The sequence below is a fragment of the Vigna angularis genome, chromosome 5, assembly GCF_016808095.1.
Source record: "Vigna angularis cultivar LongXiaoDou No.4 chromosome 5, ASM1680809v1, whole genome shotgun sequence".
Taxonomy (NCBI): domain Eukaryota; kingdom Viridiplantae; phylum Streptophyta; class Magnoliopsida; order Fabales; family Fabaceae; genus Vigna; species Vigna angularis.
Window position 1 is genome coordinate 2641830 of NC_068974.1, and position 17347 is coordinate 2659176.

A 17347-nucleotide genomic window follows, 5' to 3' on the forward strand; every position below is an offset into this window, starting at 1 on the left:
CCCAGTGCTATGTTTTGTCTTCGCTCTAGCTTGTCCAAGTGTGTTTGCATACAAATTGCAGTATTTGGTCTTACATAATATAAGAATAATCAAGATAAATATATAAAGAAGAAAATTTATAAATACGTTATTTTAAATATTTTAAAATTTTATATAATTTTACTCGTTGTGATAACCATGCAATCCAACCATACCCTGACAGATTCAAAGAGCGGAGTAGAAATTGGTCCAGGTACTAATGCAAGAATGTGATTGAGATTGATTATTCTGTTGAATTATTTCTTGTTCATCTACTAAGTTCAATAATTTTAAGTACCCAACGTACCCATTTTCCTTTTCTTGATGGTAACCATTTGTCTCTATTTTTCTTATCTATTAAGAAGAAATGAAGACATCAGAACCTTTTTGTTTATTAACTCATGTTCCAGAGTCTACAGTCACCAACTACGAGTAGAACACCCTTTTTAATAATAGAAGTAGATGCATCAAAAGCTTTCTTTTATACTAGTAGTATACTAGATGCATCATAAGTTTTTTTTTTAATAAAGTAGTAGAAGATGCATCATGCATGACCACTTTTTCACAGGCACACAAGTATTACGTGGTGATTGCTGCAGGCATAGCCAAGAAGCCTTTAAGTGCTTCAGAATCAGAGTCAAAGCACCAACCATAATCGATGTCGGTATTGGGATAACGAGCACAGAAGTTGCCACTTCCTTTCTTCATGCATTCATCATCAGATTTACATAAGTTCGGATGTTCGTCTATCATCTTCGCCACAGATGAAAGTCCATTTGAATTAATGCATAACCCAGAAAGTACTGCAACAGGGATACAGTAACAATCAGTTGACCCACACGGTGGCGTATCAAACACTAAACAAGGACCTGAACAGTCTGCTGCTTCTATCTTCTTCATCGGAAACATTACTAACAATGATGTTTCAAAGTCAGAACATACGAACACGATATATAATTTTGTGTAGTTCTGAAACACATATAACAAGAAATGATGAAAAAAGGTTAAGAAGAAATGCTACGTACTGGAAGTGGCGAGCAAGTAGAGAGCCAAAGGAGCAAGCCTAGCATAAGCCATTCTTTAGTTTTGCAGATTTTTTTCTTATGAGTTTTGTGATGTGTTATAGACTCTTTCATGCATGTAGCAATTTATAGGCATTTCTGTGTTCTCTTCAACAAGATTTTTTATGATTAAAATATTGATTGTACGACACTCGAGCTGCACGAAGTTTTGTCATCATCACTCTTCACCTGAACCTGCACAAAGTTTTGTCATCACTCTTCACGTGAACGTTCACGAAGTTGTCGCCGAGCATAGGGAATATGAATCAAGTCTGTTGCAAAAAGACATGTATCAGTTCTTGAAAACTTTTCCGTAGGATTCTAACACCTAGTAACTTTGTCGTGTGTGTTATATAACAATCCCACATTTTTTTAACTTCCCCACCACCTCTTTTTTTTTTTTTTTCTTATCATTGTAACCTTCTGCATCATCTACCTTTTTCATTTATTTTTCCACGTCCATGTTAATTTTTAGGATCCTGATATTTTAACAACAAATTTTAACAATGGGCCACATGTCATTATTTTATTGGTCTGTTTGAATTTGTTTTCATAAAAATATTTGAAACTAACCCATCATAAGCCACCACCTTAGTGTTATCAAAAAATTGTTAAAAAAGAGTTGTTAAAAAAGACATTTCCTAATTTTTATATACTAACTTTTGTAATTATTTCACTCCCATTTTCAAATTATATTTTATCCATCAACTTTTTTTATTTTTTCCTTCATCCATTATATTTTATTTACCATCTTCTCCACCAACACATTTTATTATTTTCTCCATCTATTTCCTTTACCTAATTTCTTCACCCACTTTTTATATTATTTATTTCACTTATTTTTCACACCAACTTTTACTATTTACTTTTTTTTAATATATTTCATTTCATCTAATCTTTCCACCCACTTATTATATTATTTTTTTTCATCAACTTTTTCCATTCATATCTCTATAAATACCTACATTCTCTTCACTCCATTTTACACACATACAATTACATAATATCAATATATTCTCTCTCACACTAAACCTCTTCATTTCTATTCTAAAACTCTACTTCATTATTCCCTTAAACAATACATCTCTTCTCCATACTCCACCAACATCCAACACTTCAACATCTCTTCTCCATATCAACTTCTTCATGTCCCAAAGCTTCAATTTTTACTTCCATCTTGATCGGATTATCTTTGTCTTCTCCATCCAGGTTCTTATTCATTCATCTCCTTTTTTTCTTTAGTTTGAATTATTTTGTTAAATTTTGTTTTTATGTTTAAGTTTTACATTTTCATAATTATTTTACTATTTTTTTATTCTATATTTTTATTTATAATTCCTTTTGTTTTTTTGTAAAATCTTAAAAATATATTGATTATCATGTCAAGTCTCGGATTTGCTTGATAATTAAATTTTTCATAATAATAATTATTGTCATGTCAAGTCTCTCCGACTTGCTTGATAATTATAGTTTTCATAATAATAATTTTGATTGTCATGTATGGTCTCGGACTTGTTTGATAATTATGTTTTTCACAATTATTTTGATTATCATGTCAAGTCTCGGATTTGCTTGATGATTAAATCAAAAATTAAAAAAAAAATATTTCTCTTGCAATTAAATGTAAACATTCGTGTGATTTCTTTTATCATCTTATTTTCTTTCTCAATCATACCAATTATATTAAAAATCATAAAAAATACAACTTTTCAAAATCACAAAAATAATTTTATCTTCCACTTATTTTGTATTTAACTTATTATTCATGTCATGACACTTTTTAAATAATTCAAAAACACCCAAAAAAAACATAAAATCTTCAAAAATAAAAAATATCAATTTCTTTCAAATCATCCTTATTAGTTTCATTTTCCCTAGAAATTAAAATTATCCTAACTCAATTTTCTGTTAGAATCGCTGCAACGGAATTATTAGCGTAGAACAAACCAAGAGGGGGTGAATTGGTTATATACTTTTATTGTGTCTTTTATTATTTTTCTCTTAATTTTTCTTACTGAGCAGATAATTAAATATAAATGACAGAGTAAGGGAAAGAGAAAAATTGCACAGGGGATTTTATCCTGGTTCAGATCACTCGGATCCTACGTCCAATCGCTTATCTCAAACAAGATAAACCTTTTTCACTAACACAAAACAGTTACTAATATTAATCACAAAGAATAACAATTTGTAAGAGTTTAGAAATACCAGCTCTCTTGAAACCACAAGAGACGAACTTACACTTCCTTTGAATCTTCACAAAGGATGGCCACCTCCTTCGAATGCTTCATGAAGGATGATTCTCTTCTAGGCACTTCCTCGGATACACCAAGGATGAACAAGCTAATCCTCTGTCACCGCAGTAGCACTTCAGGACTTTGCAGACAAGAGTTTCCTTAGCTTCAACAATCTCACAGAGTTCTCAAAGAGTTCAGAGATCTTTAGCACAAGGGAAGAGTTGTTTTTGAGATCAAGAGTGAGCCATTTTATAGACTCAGCCTAATACCCTTCCATTCTTCGAAAATGGGCCATCTAACGCATTTAATCGATTAACACAAGTATTAATCGATTACAATGAGTACAACGGCTAGTTTTTCAAATCTAAAACCCACAACGGCTAGTGTTAATCGATTATTCTCAGGAATAATCGATTAACTAATCGATTATTATTAGCTTTAATCGATTATTACAGGGGCAGTTGGGTTTTTAGTGCCAGCCTCGTTTTAATCGATTAAAACTGGGTTTAATCGATTAAAACAGCTTGTGAATGATTCTCAACAGTAAATAAATCAAATATAAATTATAAGAATCAACCCTAATACATATTTGAGCACTATTACATCAACTTTGATTATTATAAAAGCTTTATAAAATATAGAGATCTTCAATCTGTCTTTATGGATCTTGACTTGTGCAAATCTGTTCATCATCAAAACTTCATCTTTGATTTTTGCTAACATTTTCAAACAATTTTACAAACAAATTTTCAAACTTTCCTTCTCAAACTTTTCAAACATAGTTTTCAAAAGAACTACGTACTCCTGATTTCTCACATGAGAATACGTAGGAGCAAGGTCAATCCTTGTCATGCTTCCTAAAAATAAAAAAACATTTTGTTTCATTTGTGTTGTCTTGTGTTACTATGGGCTCATAGCCAACCGAACGGTAAAAGTACAAAAGAGTCGTCCGATCGATGATACCTCTCAGGTCAATGAACCGATCGGTAAAATCAGCCCGACCGATGATACCTGTCAGTGAGACGATCAGTTAAATCGGCCGTTAAGGTAATTAATAGTAATAATGGTCGGGGAGTTAATGAAAATAATTGTCATTTATTGACAATTAACATTGTCATTCATTGGTGGTTAATGAGTCAGACCTTACGGTAAGCTCATTATAGTTTATAAATATTTGTCTAGCAAAGGAGACAGGTAACTTGAACTTGAACTGAAACTTAGAGCTCTGATAACTAAATCTTGATTACAAGATTATCACGCAAAGTCACTAACTTGAGCGTCGGAGTGTCTTTTGCAAGCACCCTCCCCCGCGGCTTGGACAAGGAGAAGAGAGAAGATAGCACAACTGGACATCGGAGCAGACAACTTTGAATGTTTTGGATTAGGGTTCTAAATCCTGCTCAAACATCTTGTATTGCTATTTTTATTTTAGGGGAAAACTAACCATTTTGAAAACCACATCAACTTTGCACATTTGATTAAAGGTATTGTCTTAGGGCAGGCGTTGTAGGGTGCTAATACCTTCTCTACGCGTAACCAACTCCTGAATCCATAATCTCTGATTTTGTAGACCATGTCTTACTTTTATGGTTTTTCATAATAAACTATGGTGGCGACTCCAAACTCTAATTTTCAACCTCTTAATAAAATATTTTTAAGAGTTTTGCCAGTCTCCCCGTCGCGATCCCAATTGTGATAGATGGCGACTCTACTAGGAACACATTTTTAAGAGAGTCAGACCATTTAACTAAATGTGCAAAATTGATGTGGTTTTTCTTTATGTTTTTCTTTCCCATTTTCTCATTGAACATATGTATTATTTTGTTTTTCTATTGTAAATAATTTCATGTGTGCATTTTTTTTCGCACGAGTGTACTTCGTTTTATAATTGTTGAATATTGAACCCTAGGGTAGAAGACATGTTTTGTATGCCTAGGATGTTTTTTTATTATTTTGTATGTGTGATTTTGAGTGGTCATAAATTTATCCCTTCACACACTTCACATAATAAGTTGTTATATTTATTTTGATATTGGGCCTTATACCTGGGTCTGACTGAGCCTTAAGGAATGGAGGTGCGACGATTGTCATGTTAGATCTCGGATCTTTGGAAGACTTTATCTAGAGTTTGCTTCCTTTTGGCATGTCACATCTGTTAGATCGTCTATCGTTGTGATTATGTCCTGAGATTGACTTCAACTCTAGAGGCCTGTGAGATTATTTAGAGCTACCAATGAATTAGCATGTAAAAAGCTCATACCAAAACAAATTTTTCATAGTAAGTAGGACACAAAAGGGAGATTAGTTTCAATATATATTATTCATGTTTTCATTATACTTGACAATAAATGTTTCATAATATTAAAAAAAAACAATGTTATTTTTCAATTCATATTCATTTAATTTTCATTTTTCTTGTTATCAAGTTTCTCGGAATTTCTAAAAAAATGAAAAATATGCAAAAAAAAACTTATTTTAACACTTTGTCAAACTCATAATTTTCTCATTTTTGTAAAAACAAATTGAGCATACAATTAATTTTTGATTCTTTTTTGCATTTTAATTACAAAAATTTATAACATATGCATAAATTTGTTTTCTTGATATGTTTGTTTTTCCTTCTTGGGATTGATGTTCAATTTCATTCATATAAGCGACATGTATATTCATTAAAAAAATTAATTAAAGAATTTCAATGTGACACTAACAAACATTTTTTTAACCGAATGTCCTTCAAATTTGATTCAATCCGGTTTTTTTGTTCTTAAAAAAAATCGTCAAAATTTAAAAAAAAAAATGCATTTCAAAGCTTTAAAAAACAAAAAAAGAATAGAAAATGAAATTTGTAGGATTTTCATCATTTTTCACTTCAATAAATGCAAGAACCATTTTCGAGTCCATTTTGACCCATTTGCATACATGTGTGTCATAAAAAAAGGAGTTATAAATGTAAAAAAATAAACAAAAGGATTTCTTTCAGTAAGTTACATCATTTTCACTTCATATTGCATTTCTCCATTCATAAAATTTAAAAATAAAAATAAAAAAAGGCCATAATGTATCACATGTTGAATTAGTTGCTTCCATTGCAAATCATCAAAATGAAGACAATTTTAAAATAAAAAAAAATTATAATGGATATCATAATTTTTCGTGGTCAAATGACTAAAATTATATTTTCTGATGAATTATTTATGTATGCATTGCTTGAAAACATCCATCCTTCAACCTTCACTAAACTAAGGATTGACCTCAATCATGCTCTTGAGTCCAAATAATAAACACAAGTTTTACACTAGGGTAGATTTTCCAGGTCAGAATTATCCTCACTATCATTTGGGAGATCCTTGAATCTGTTAGGACAAAAAAATATTAAAAAAATGATGACTTGTGTTGAGGTCATCTTGCATTGTCTCATAATTAATCTTGTGAAAATAAAGCAATCCGAATTTGAAATGATGTGTGGCCATCTTTCTTCATCCAAAAAATGAGTAAAATAAATATACCCATTGTTACCCTCATAGAACCAAAAATAAATTCTTTTTCCAAAATCTACCTAAACATGGGTTATCATAACAATAGAACTCAAATTGCAAACAAAAAAAACACACTTAGTGATCAAATGAAGAGAATTCATCGAAAGTAAAGCAAAAATATATAGAATCACAAAGTGTTGACAAACAAAGAATAAAAAAGAAAAATAGTCAAAAAATTTGACGAGTAGCTGATACAAGTTGTAGATGATAACTCTTGTTTCAAATAACCCATAAACATTCATTTGAGCCTTTATATCTTTTCTTTCAATACCCTTCAGCCTAAGCCACATTACAAGCCCAATAAATCCACACAGATTGAATGGTGGTTGCTAAAATTTTCATAAAGCTTAATTTTGAGACAAGACAAAATGACTAACAATGCAGTTAAAACAATAAAAGAATAAAAAATGTCCTTGGAAGAATGGAACTCCCTATTGATTAAGATCATGGAAAAGAAAATCAAGCAAAGAGGGGCAATCTGTTTAGTCAATCATCTCCATATCCCTTACCACTTTTTGAAACAAAACTCGTATTTCTTTCAGACATTTCCCTCTATCCTTAAACTAGGGGCAACTTTGAAGGTTTTGCATGACCTTTTCGCCCATCCTTCAAAATTGGGACAACTTTACCAGTCTTGTACTAATTTTTCATCTGAACCCACACTCAAAACTAAGACACCCTTGTTGGGCCTCACATGATCTTGTTTCACCCTGACTTTCATAAACCCAAACCACCAAAATTAGGGCAATTTTATGAGTTACTCATGAATTTCTCACTCACACATCCATGACCTAGTTCCCCATATTCATTTTCCCAAACACCAAACTAGGGCAACCTTTAGGTATATTATTTTTCACATTGACATTCAAATATTACATCTCCATCGATGATTGTATAAGAAATGACATGCCCAAGTAGTCATCTCAGTCTCATCCAAACCCTTCCAAACATTTATTTTACCCTTTTGACCAACCTCTAATACCAAGCATGCATACATTAATATTTCAATAGAAAATGTTAAGCGCACAAGTTGGGACATTTGACTTTAGAATTTCTGACATCCATTGTAAAAAAATAAGCAAAAATTCTAAATCTTCATAAATTTGATGATTTCAAAGAAAAAAAATTGGCTCAGTCAAAATAAAAAAAAAAGAATGTCAAATAGTTTCCTAGTCTTGCATCATGCATAAAAATAAAAAAAAGGAAATTGTTACAATAAATCAACATCATGTACATATCTTCAGAACTGTTTTTTCTTTAATGGTTATTCTTTCCTTAAGAAAAACAAAAAGATATGCATACATATTTTGATAAATGTTGAAAAAAATTGAACTTTTGTTTATAACAACTCTTCCTTTTAAAAAAAATATATCAACATGCATCATAGCTTTCTCTTTTAAATATAAAATTCACATCAACCATGTTTCTCTTACATATCAGGGTTTCAACATCCTGATCAATGTACAAAGTTTTCCATCATGTACATATATTCATAAATGAAAAATATTTTGAACTTTTGTTTATCAAATCTCTTTCCTTAAAAAAAGATCAACATACATCAAATTTTTCTCTTTCAAATACAAAATCACCATCAATCATGTTTCTCTTGCATATCAGCATTTCAAAATCATGATCCTTGTACAAAGTTTCAACACCTTGTTTACCGTGTTTAAGTCACAATTTCATCATCATGTCAACATTTTAACAACTTGTAAATCTCATACTCAAATCATGACATTATCCGAAAACAACCATTGATTTCTTCTTCAAAAAATAAAATCACAAAATTCAAAATTTAAAAGTTTCAATTTCTTTTTTAAAAAATCATATAATTCAAAATTTCAATCCAATTTCAAACAAAAAAAGTCACCATATTCAAAAGTTTCAAAATCAAAATAACCAACCAATTTTATTTTTCTACCATTGGGATCTTGGCCCTTTGCTGTGCAATGGTCAAACCCATAATCTTAAGGCCCTCTACTGTGCAATGGTCGTTCTCAAATATGTTTTCAGGGACCTTGACCCTCTGTTGTGCAATGGTCGTTTATTTTTCCAGGATTCTAACCCTCTGTTGTGCAATGATCAAACCCATAATCTTGCATTCCTCTACTATGCAATGGTCGTTTTTTTTTTGAGATCTTGGTCCTCTGTTGTGCAATGACCAAACCTACAATCTTGCGGCCCTCTGTTGTGCAATGGTCGTTCTTTTCTTTCGGGATCTTGGTCCTCTGTTATGCAATGACCAAACCCAAAATCTTGCGGCCATCTATTGTGCAATGGTCGTTTTCTTTTCTTTTGCGATTTTGACCCTCTGATGTGCAATGGTTAAACCCATAATCATGCGGCCCTCTACTGTGCAATGGTCGTTTTCCAGGATTCTGACTCTCTGTTGTGCAATGGTCAAACCCATAATCTTGCGGCCCTCTGTTGTGCAATGGTCGTTTTCTTTTTTCTAGATCTTGGCCCTCTGTTGTGTAATGACCAAACCCAAAATCTTTCGGCTCTCTGCAAAGCATTGGTCGAACTCAAGTCATTGGCATCTCAGCCCTCTACAAAGCATTGGTCGAGCCCAATTTTAAATTTATGTCATTGGTATATCGGCCCTCTACAAAGCATTGGTCGAGTCCAATCCTTTCTTTGAGATGTCGGCCCTCTGCAAAGCATTGGTTGAACTCAAATCATTGATGTCTCGGCCCTCTACAAAGCATTGGTCGAGTCCAATTTTAAATTTATGTCATTGGCATTTTGGCCCTCTATAAAGCATTAGTCGAGCCCAATTTTCAAACTCAAATCATTGGTGTCTCGGCCCTCTACAAAGCATTGCTCGAGCCCAATTTTAAATTTCTACCATTGGTGTCTCGGTCCTCTGCAAAACATTGGTCGAGCCCAATTTTAAATTTCTAATATTGGTATCTCGGCCCTCTACAAAGCATTGATCGAGCCTAATTTTTAATTTCTGCCATTGGCATCTTGGCCCTCTGCAAAGCATTGGTCAAACCCAATTTTAAATTTTTTTCATTGGTATCTCGGCCCTCTACAAAGCATTGATCGAGCCCAATTTTATTTTTCTTTCTTTGGTATTTCGACCCTCTGCAAAGTATTGGTCGAACTTAAAAGCTCCATGAGGTTTGCACATCTCACTTCATTCATCCATAAGGGTTATGACACCCTCCATGAGGTTACGACACCTCACTTCACTCTTCACTAGGGTTATGACACCCTCCACGAGGTTGCGAAACCTCAGTTCACTTTATCCATAGGGTTGGTACATCCTCCACGATGTTGCGACACCTCAACAAATTCATCCATAATGTTAGGACACCCTCCACGAGGTTGTGACACCTCACTGCATTTCATCTATAGGGTTGGTACACCCTTCACGAGGTTGCGGCACCTCAACAAATTCATCCATAGGGTTATGACACCCTCCATAAGGTTTGCACCCCTCAATCTCTCATCTCGTATATACTTTGTTCAAAATTTATTATTGTTTCTTTTCTTCTTGTTCGTTTTAAAACCCGAACAAAATTAGTGTTTGTGTCTTCACTTATCTTTTACTACGATAATATGTAAATGTTAAATTTTCATATCATCCAGTTAAATCTAAGTAAAGAAAGGTAGCTCTCAACACCCAATTTTGTCCGGGTAAATTAAATTCATCACAAAAATAAATAAATAAAAAGAACAAAAAACCAAAATGAAAAAAATGCTATTTGTTTTACTTTTTGCAGCCCCAAATTATTTTTTTAACACTTAATCCAATGGCCCAAAATAATCCCACATTTTTCTAATTTCCTCACCACCTTTTTCTTTTCTTATCACTCCCCACCTTCCACATCACCCTCCACATTATCTACCTGTCAATACCAAATTTCGTCCGGATAGATAAAAAACGTCCAGAATTAAGAAAAAATAAAAACAAAGGTTTCTGTTGTTATTTTCTTTTCCTTTTTCGGTTATTTTTATTTATTACTTTTATTATTATTATTTATTATTATTATTATTATTTTTTGTGTTTTTTATTTTTTTTCCTTTTATTTATTATTATCCCTTAGTGTTTGTTTTCCCCTTTGTTTTATATTTTTATCATTTTTGTTTATCTATGTATATATTTATTTACTTATTTTTATTTGTTTTAAATTATCAAAGGTTTCCCCTTTTATCTTCCTTTTCAGTTGTTTTATGCATTATTTACAAAAAATAATAAAAAAAACAAAACAAAGAAGATCCCGGATCTGGGGATATGTCGTGTTTTTAAAAGGTTTAATGTCTCCGTAGGTCCCTATTTTGGTCATGAATTTCAAATAGGTCCTCTTTCTTTTCGGTGTATCAATTGAGTCCTTGTTTTTATAAAATTGAATTAATTAGAGGTTTGCCCTTAAATTGGACAAACGGCCGTAACAGTATTGGTTACGTGACATGGTCAGTGCAGTTACTAATCAGACGTGGCATGGTCAGTGCAGTTACTAATCAGACGTGGCATTTAAAGAAAATATATATTAAAACAGGCACACGTCTGATTAGTAACTGCACTGACCATGCCACGTAACCAATATTGTTACGGCCGTTTGTCCAATTTAACGGCAGACCTCTAATTGATTCAATTTTACAAAAACAAGGACTCAATTGATACGCCGAAAAGAAAGAGGACCTATTTGAAATTCATGACCAAAATAGGGACCTACGGAGACATTAAACCTTTTTAAAATGGTTTGATTACATCCTGGAGCAAAAAGAAAAGTGTTTTCATCCTTCGACAAAGCTTTGATAAAAAAAGGAGCCACAATCTATTTTTATATGTACCAATTGAGGTGTCATGGTGGACAATTAACAAATTCCCACAATCCTCCAATGAAAGTATGCCGATAGTTTGATCTTCTGCCAATTTAAGGAGGAGAGGAGAGCGCTGGAAGATCATCTCCAACACCTGATACCACGGCCTAACCTCAAACTCCTTCACTCCCTTCACCCAATCATCAACCATCATCCATATTCACCCATTTCCAGAGCCATCTTGACACCCACGGCTACCACCAACACCCTTCCACCCTTTCCATTCTCATCCTTCTCTCCTATTTCCCCTGCATTAAAAAAAAACAAAAACAAATAAGGCCAAATCAACATCCAGTTCAACTTCACCCATCAAACACATTTCCCTTTCACTCTCAATTCCTCACCTCCAACAGATCCCCCATTCACCACAAAACAAACACAAAACAGAACACAGAGAGAGACGTGGAGGGAGCCACCACTTATAAGATCCTTGAAAATATTTGTAAGTTAAATAAAAAAAAATGAATAGTAAAATGTGAATAGTAAAAAGTGAATAGTAAAAAAAAATATATTTTTGGAAAGGATAAGTGTTCCACGTAGCTTTGAGATCAGAATTTATCAAATTGCAAATAAAAAATTATTTTGTAATAGTAAAATGAATAAAATAATGAATAGTTAAAATGAATAGTAAAAAATGAATAGTAAATTTTTTTGCTATAAATAGCCAAGGGGGGAGGCTGAAAAATTTACACCAAAGAACTTAGAAAATTTTTTAGAGAAGAGAGTTGGAAGAATTTCAAATTTTGCAAAGGGGATATTCTGGAAGTTTTCAGAGGGCGAGGGAATTAAGTCTGTAATAGAGGTAAGGGGAGCTAACTTTGAGTAATTCCTTTTGTATTATCTTGAGTCTTGAATATGCTATATTTTGCTTTTGTCTGACCTTAAATCTTGAATATGGAATATTTTGTTTCTGTATGATCTTGAATTTTAAATGAGAGTATGCTTTTGTGTTGATATCCAAGTGTGATAGTTGTAAAATGTGATGTTGATTATGTTATGCCATTTGTATGTTATTAGTTGTTTATTTTTGTATTTTGGAAGGATTAGAAATTGTCTAACCGGCTCTGCCAGATTCAATTTCTTGTTTCCCCAAACATTTTATTGTTTCCCTTATTTATTGTATTTTGGAAGGATTAGAAATTGTCTAACCGGCTCTGCCAGATTCAATTTCTTATTTCCCCAAACTTTTATTTCTTTACTTATTTATTTTATTGCATTTTTGGAAGGATTAGAAGTTGTCTAACCGGCTCTGCCAGATTCAACTTCTTGTTTCCCCAAACTATTTATTGCTTTACTTATTTATTTTATTGCATTTTTGGAAGGATTAGAAGTTGTCTAACCGGCTCTGCCAGATTCAACTTCTTATTTCCCCAGACATGTTATTGTTCTTGTTATTTAATTATATTGTATTTTTGGATGGATTAGAAGTTGTCTAACCGGCTCTGCCAGATTCAACTTCTTGTTTCCCCATGAATTTTTATATTAAGATTATTTTTATGATTGTATTCTTCTATGACCATTTATAGTAATATTTTATTTTTGTTAATTGTTTATAATTATCTTGTATGAATTCTATTATGGATGTTTATTGTGATGAATTTATTGAATGAGTTTGTTGGCTGAAATTGATTTTGTTGGAAGGTTTGGAGTAAGGGTTCTGTAATAAATTTGTATATGGGTATTAAATAGATATGCATATACTGTTTGAGGTTGTTGTGAGAGGAAGTAAAATATTAAAATTAGGCATTTTAGATTTAGAGCATAAGAAAACAAGGTAGATAAATTAAATAAATAAATTGTTAATTATTAAGGACCTCCCTTTGTTGGTAGGATAGAGGAACCTTAAAAACCTGAGTTGGCACATCCCTGATCATAGAGCAGCCCTGGCCTGGTCCAGTCAGTTGTGACTAGTCATATGTGTTGGCGTCGAAGGTGAGTTTGATGCGTTCAGACATCTGGGTCCTCTCCGGTGACCAATTGGGGTAAAGAAAGATCTCTAATAGGATGAAAATAAAATAAAATAAGTCAATTGTAGATGCATAAAGTTATCATGGTAAAAACTTCATATATATTTTATTTATCGTTACATTGAGCTCAGACTTTAATACGTAGTTGCTAAGATATGTTGAAATGTTTTGACTGATTTATGAATCTTTGATTGGTGAAAATATGTTGAGTTATACTCGTTATGGTCAAAATGAGTTTATAATATAAAGTATGTTATCTGGCAATATGTTTAATTTATTGACACCAAAATAGGTTATTGTCAAATTATGATTAGAGAATGAACATGATTGAGTTATGGGGAGAAGAGGTTATGAAATGTTGATTTGATGAAATGTTGGAATGGATATAAGAAATTATTGCTTATGAAATGATGTTTCCTACGGGAAGTAGTATGTTCGGTTATACCATGAGAGCTTGATATGAGTAAAGTAACACCTGAGGTTTATGAAAGCAGGCAGCAAGTGGTCTGACCATAAGTCTTTGACATAAATATGTGGTTCATAAGTTTTATAGAAGCAGGCAGAGAGAGGTCTGACCATAAGGCTTCAGAGAGTAAGACATAGTATACCGGTGAGGCTTAAGGAAGCAGGCAGAGAGCGGTCTGACCATAAGGCTTCGTGAGTAAGCATGGTAAAATTGTAAGGCTTATGAAATTGAGGAAGATGATTTTGATAATGATGAATTAATGACATCGGGGTAATGATATTTTAGTAATTGTAGAAATACATGATTGAACTATTCTTATTACAAGTTTAATGATTGATATGATATGGTTGGCTTACCCTTATTTGTTTGTTCTATGATCATATAACTCATGTTATATGTGATTAGATAATGTTGCAGATGCGGTTGAAAAAGCTTAGAGATGAGAGAGATGCGGGGAAAAACTTTCAGGGATTTTTGTAAAAAGAATAAATTTGTATTGGGAAGATTATGTTGTGTAAAACTTATAAGTTGAAATTTCAATGATGAAGACTATATTGTTTAAAGTTTGTAAATTTGGTATTGTACTTTGGAGTAATTGAAATAAAGTTTGATTGTTTATATGAGATATCAAATTAATTTAGTCTCTACTATCAGTAATACCCTTTAAAATATTTGGGTGTTACACCACTCGTGGCCTCCAAGCTCCGTGTCATTCAATTCACCAATCCCCTCGCCAGCCGCCATGAGCATCTCCCTGTCGCGCCCTTCTACGAGACCATACACTCCGACCAGGCATCCCCACCTATCAACTTTCTCAACGACCACTGCTTCTTTTCCAAATACGCTCACGCGACTGGACCAGCTCTGAGTCCTCAGTTTACAGAACGACTCGTTCACAGAAACCCTCCCTATATCATCGGCGATAGGACTCGTCGGCGTCGGAGAGGACGCGTCCCGGGAGCGCCGCATTAGCTCGGTGGGCGGTTGTCGCCGCACGGAAAGAGAAGGAGTTGGCGGACTGGTGTTTGGGATGACCTTGGCTCCGACAGCGCGCGTCGTTACTGGCAACGCCACAGACGGCTACCTTTTTCATTTATTTTTCCACCCGATTTTCATATTAATTTTTATATACTAACTTTTCTAATTATTCCACTCCCTTTTTTAAATTATATATTTTATCCAACACCTTCTCCTCAAATTTTTTTATTCTTTCCTTCATCCATTTCCTTCATCTACTTTTCTACCCTCTTTTTATATTAATTTCTCTTTTAACTTTTATAGATCATATTTTATTCACCACCTTTTCCACCATTAGATTTTATTATTTCCTTAATCTATTTTCTCCATCTACTTTTCCACCTCACTTTTATATTAATTTCTCTTACTAACTTTTATTTATTCCATCTACTTTTCTAAATCATATTTTATCCACCACCTTATCAACCAACTTATTTTATTATTTCTTTCATCCATTTTTCTCCATCTACTTTTCCACCTCACTTTTATATTAATTTCTCTTACTAACTTATTTATTCCATCTACTTTTCTAAATTATATTGGTTTAATTGATTCGAAGGTTCCTATTTCTGTAGATTTGCGTCAATTTGGTCCTCGTATTTTGAAAGAGCTGAATTGGGTCCCTTTTCACGTAAAATTGAATCAATAAAGTCTCTACCATTAAATTTTGTGGACGGCGTTAAATATATTGTGTGGTAGCATGGTGAGGTGGCATTTTATAACCATGTGGCACATAAAGACGTCATGGACTTAAATAATTTTTAATTTAAAAAAACTTTCTTTGGATTTCAATAACTTTAAATAATTAATTCTAATTAATTTGATTTATAATTAATTTAAAAATCAATTACTTTCCTTTTTATACCAAATTAATTTCTTTTTCCAGTAAATTAATTTGATTTCTAGTTAATTTTATTTCCAGAAACGCCCTCCCATACGCAGAAACAAAACACAAATCCCCATTTCAATTCGAATGAACCCTACATCTCAAATCATAAGAAATCACAAAAACCCCCAAAATTTGATGAACAACTGAAATCCTAAAATCGCAAAATCAGAAGGGGGAGGAGGATTTTGCTGTGAATCAAAATCTACAGAAAAGTGAACCAAAATCATCCACCCAAAATTGTTAGCCTGAGGCGAGAACAAAGAACCCAAAAGAAATCCCCAAACGACACCATCGTCGCAACACGCAAAGGCCCTATCCGTGAAACGCAGAAGCTCTCACCGCGCCTCCTTCGCGCCATAGTCACGCTTCCGTTGCGCTTCAGTCGCGCCTTCGTATTCACCCCCACGAAGCCTCTCCGTATGCGCAAGCCATTGATGAGTTTCTCAAGGTTGGGTGGTCAGCAAGATCAGAGAGGAGAAGAAGCTTGAGGCTTCTGATTACGGAATCAAAACAAAAAAGAGGAAGGGGACCTATTGTCCGTGAGAGAGGCACCAAAAAGAATTTTTGGGGAAAAAAGTTTGAGTTGCGTAAATCAGATTTAGGGTTCACTCGTATTAGATTTAGGATTTTAGAATTAATAATTAATAGTAATTTAAAGAAATCCTAATAAATTATAATTAAAGAATTTAATTAGGATTAATAGGAAACCCTCATCATTAATTAATTACACTTAAGGAAACCTTCGTTCTTCCTCTGCTCTTCTAACGGTTTTTTTTTCTTTTTATTTAAAGTTATTGAAATTCAAAGAATATTTTTTAAATTAAAAATCATTTGAGTCTACCCAACGAGGTCTTTATGTCCACGTAATCATTTAAGTTTAAAGTACGCGTCTCACATTAAACGCCGTCCACAAAATTTAACGGCAGAGCGATTCAATTTTACGTAAAAAAGGACCAAATTTAGCTCTTTCAAAATAGGGGGACCTAAATGACGCAAATCTGCAGAAATAGGGATCTTCGAATCAATTAAACCAATTATATTTTATCCACCACCTTCTCCACCAACTTATTTTATTATTTCTTTCATCCATTTTTCTCCATCTACTTTTCCACCCCACTTTTATATTAATTTCTCTTACTAACTTTTATTTATTCCATCACTTTTCTAAATTATATTTTATTTACCACATTCTCCACCAACACATTTTATTATTTTCTCCATCTACTTTCTTTACCTAATTTCTCCACCCACTTTTTATATTATTTATTTCACTTATTTTCCACGCCAACTTTTACTATTTACTTTTTTTATTATATTTCATTT

The 17347-nt window shown here is 32.9% G+C and overlaps 1 protein-coding gene across 2 annotated transcripts; it reads right to left on the reverse strand.

The window, feature by feature from the left end:
* Positions 1–386: 386 nt before the first annotated feature.
* Positions 387–1161, reverse strand: LOC108339741 (albumin-1). 2 transcript variants are annotated; one of them, XM_017576941.2, is made up of 2 exons: positions 1044–1161; positions 387–821 (listed from the first exon to the last, which is right to left on the reverse strand). In XM_017576941.2, exons 1-2 carry the CDS (start codon positions 1093–1095, stop codon positions 598–600), a joined length of 276 nt encoding a protein of 91 aa, XP_017432430.1. In that variant the 5' UTR covers positions 1096–1161; the 3' UTR covers positions 387–597. The 2 variants fall into 2 exon arrangements, with proteins under 2 accessions (XP_017432430.1, XP_017432429.1); XM_017576940.2 differs by having other exon boundaries at positions 387–929; positions 1044–1160.
* Positions 1162–17347: the final 16186 nt, after the last annotated feature.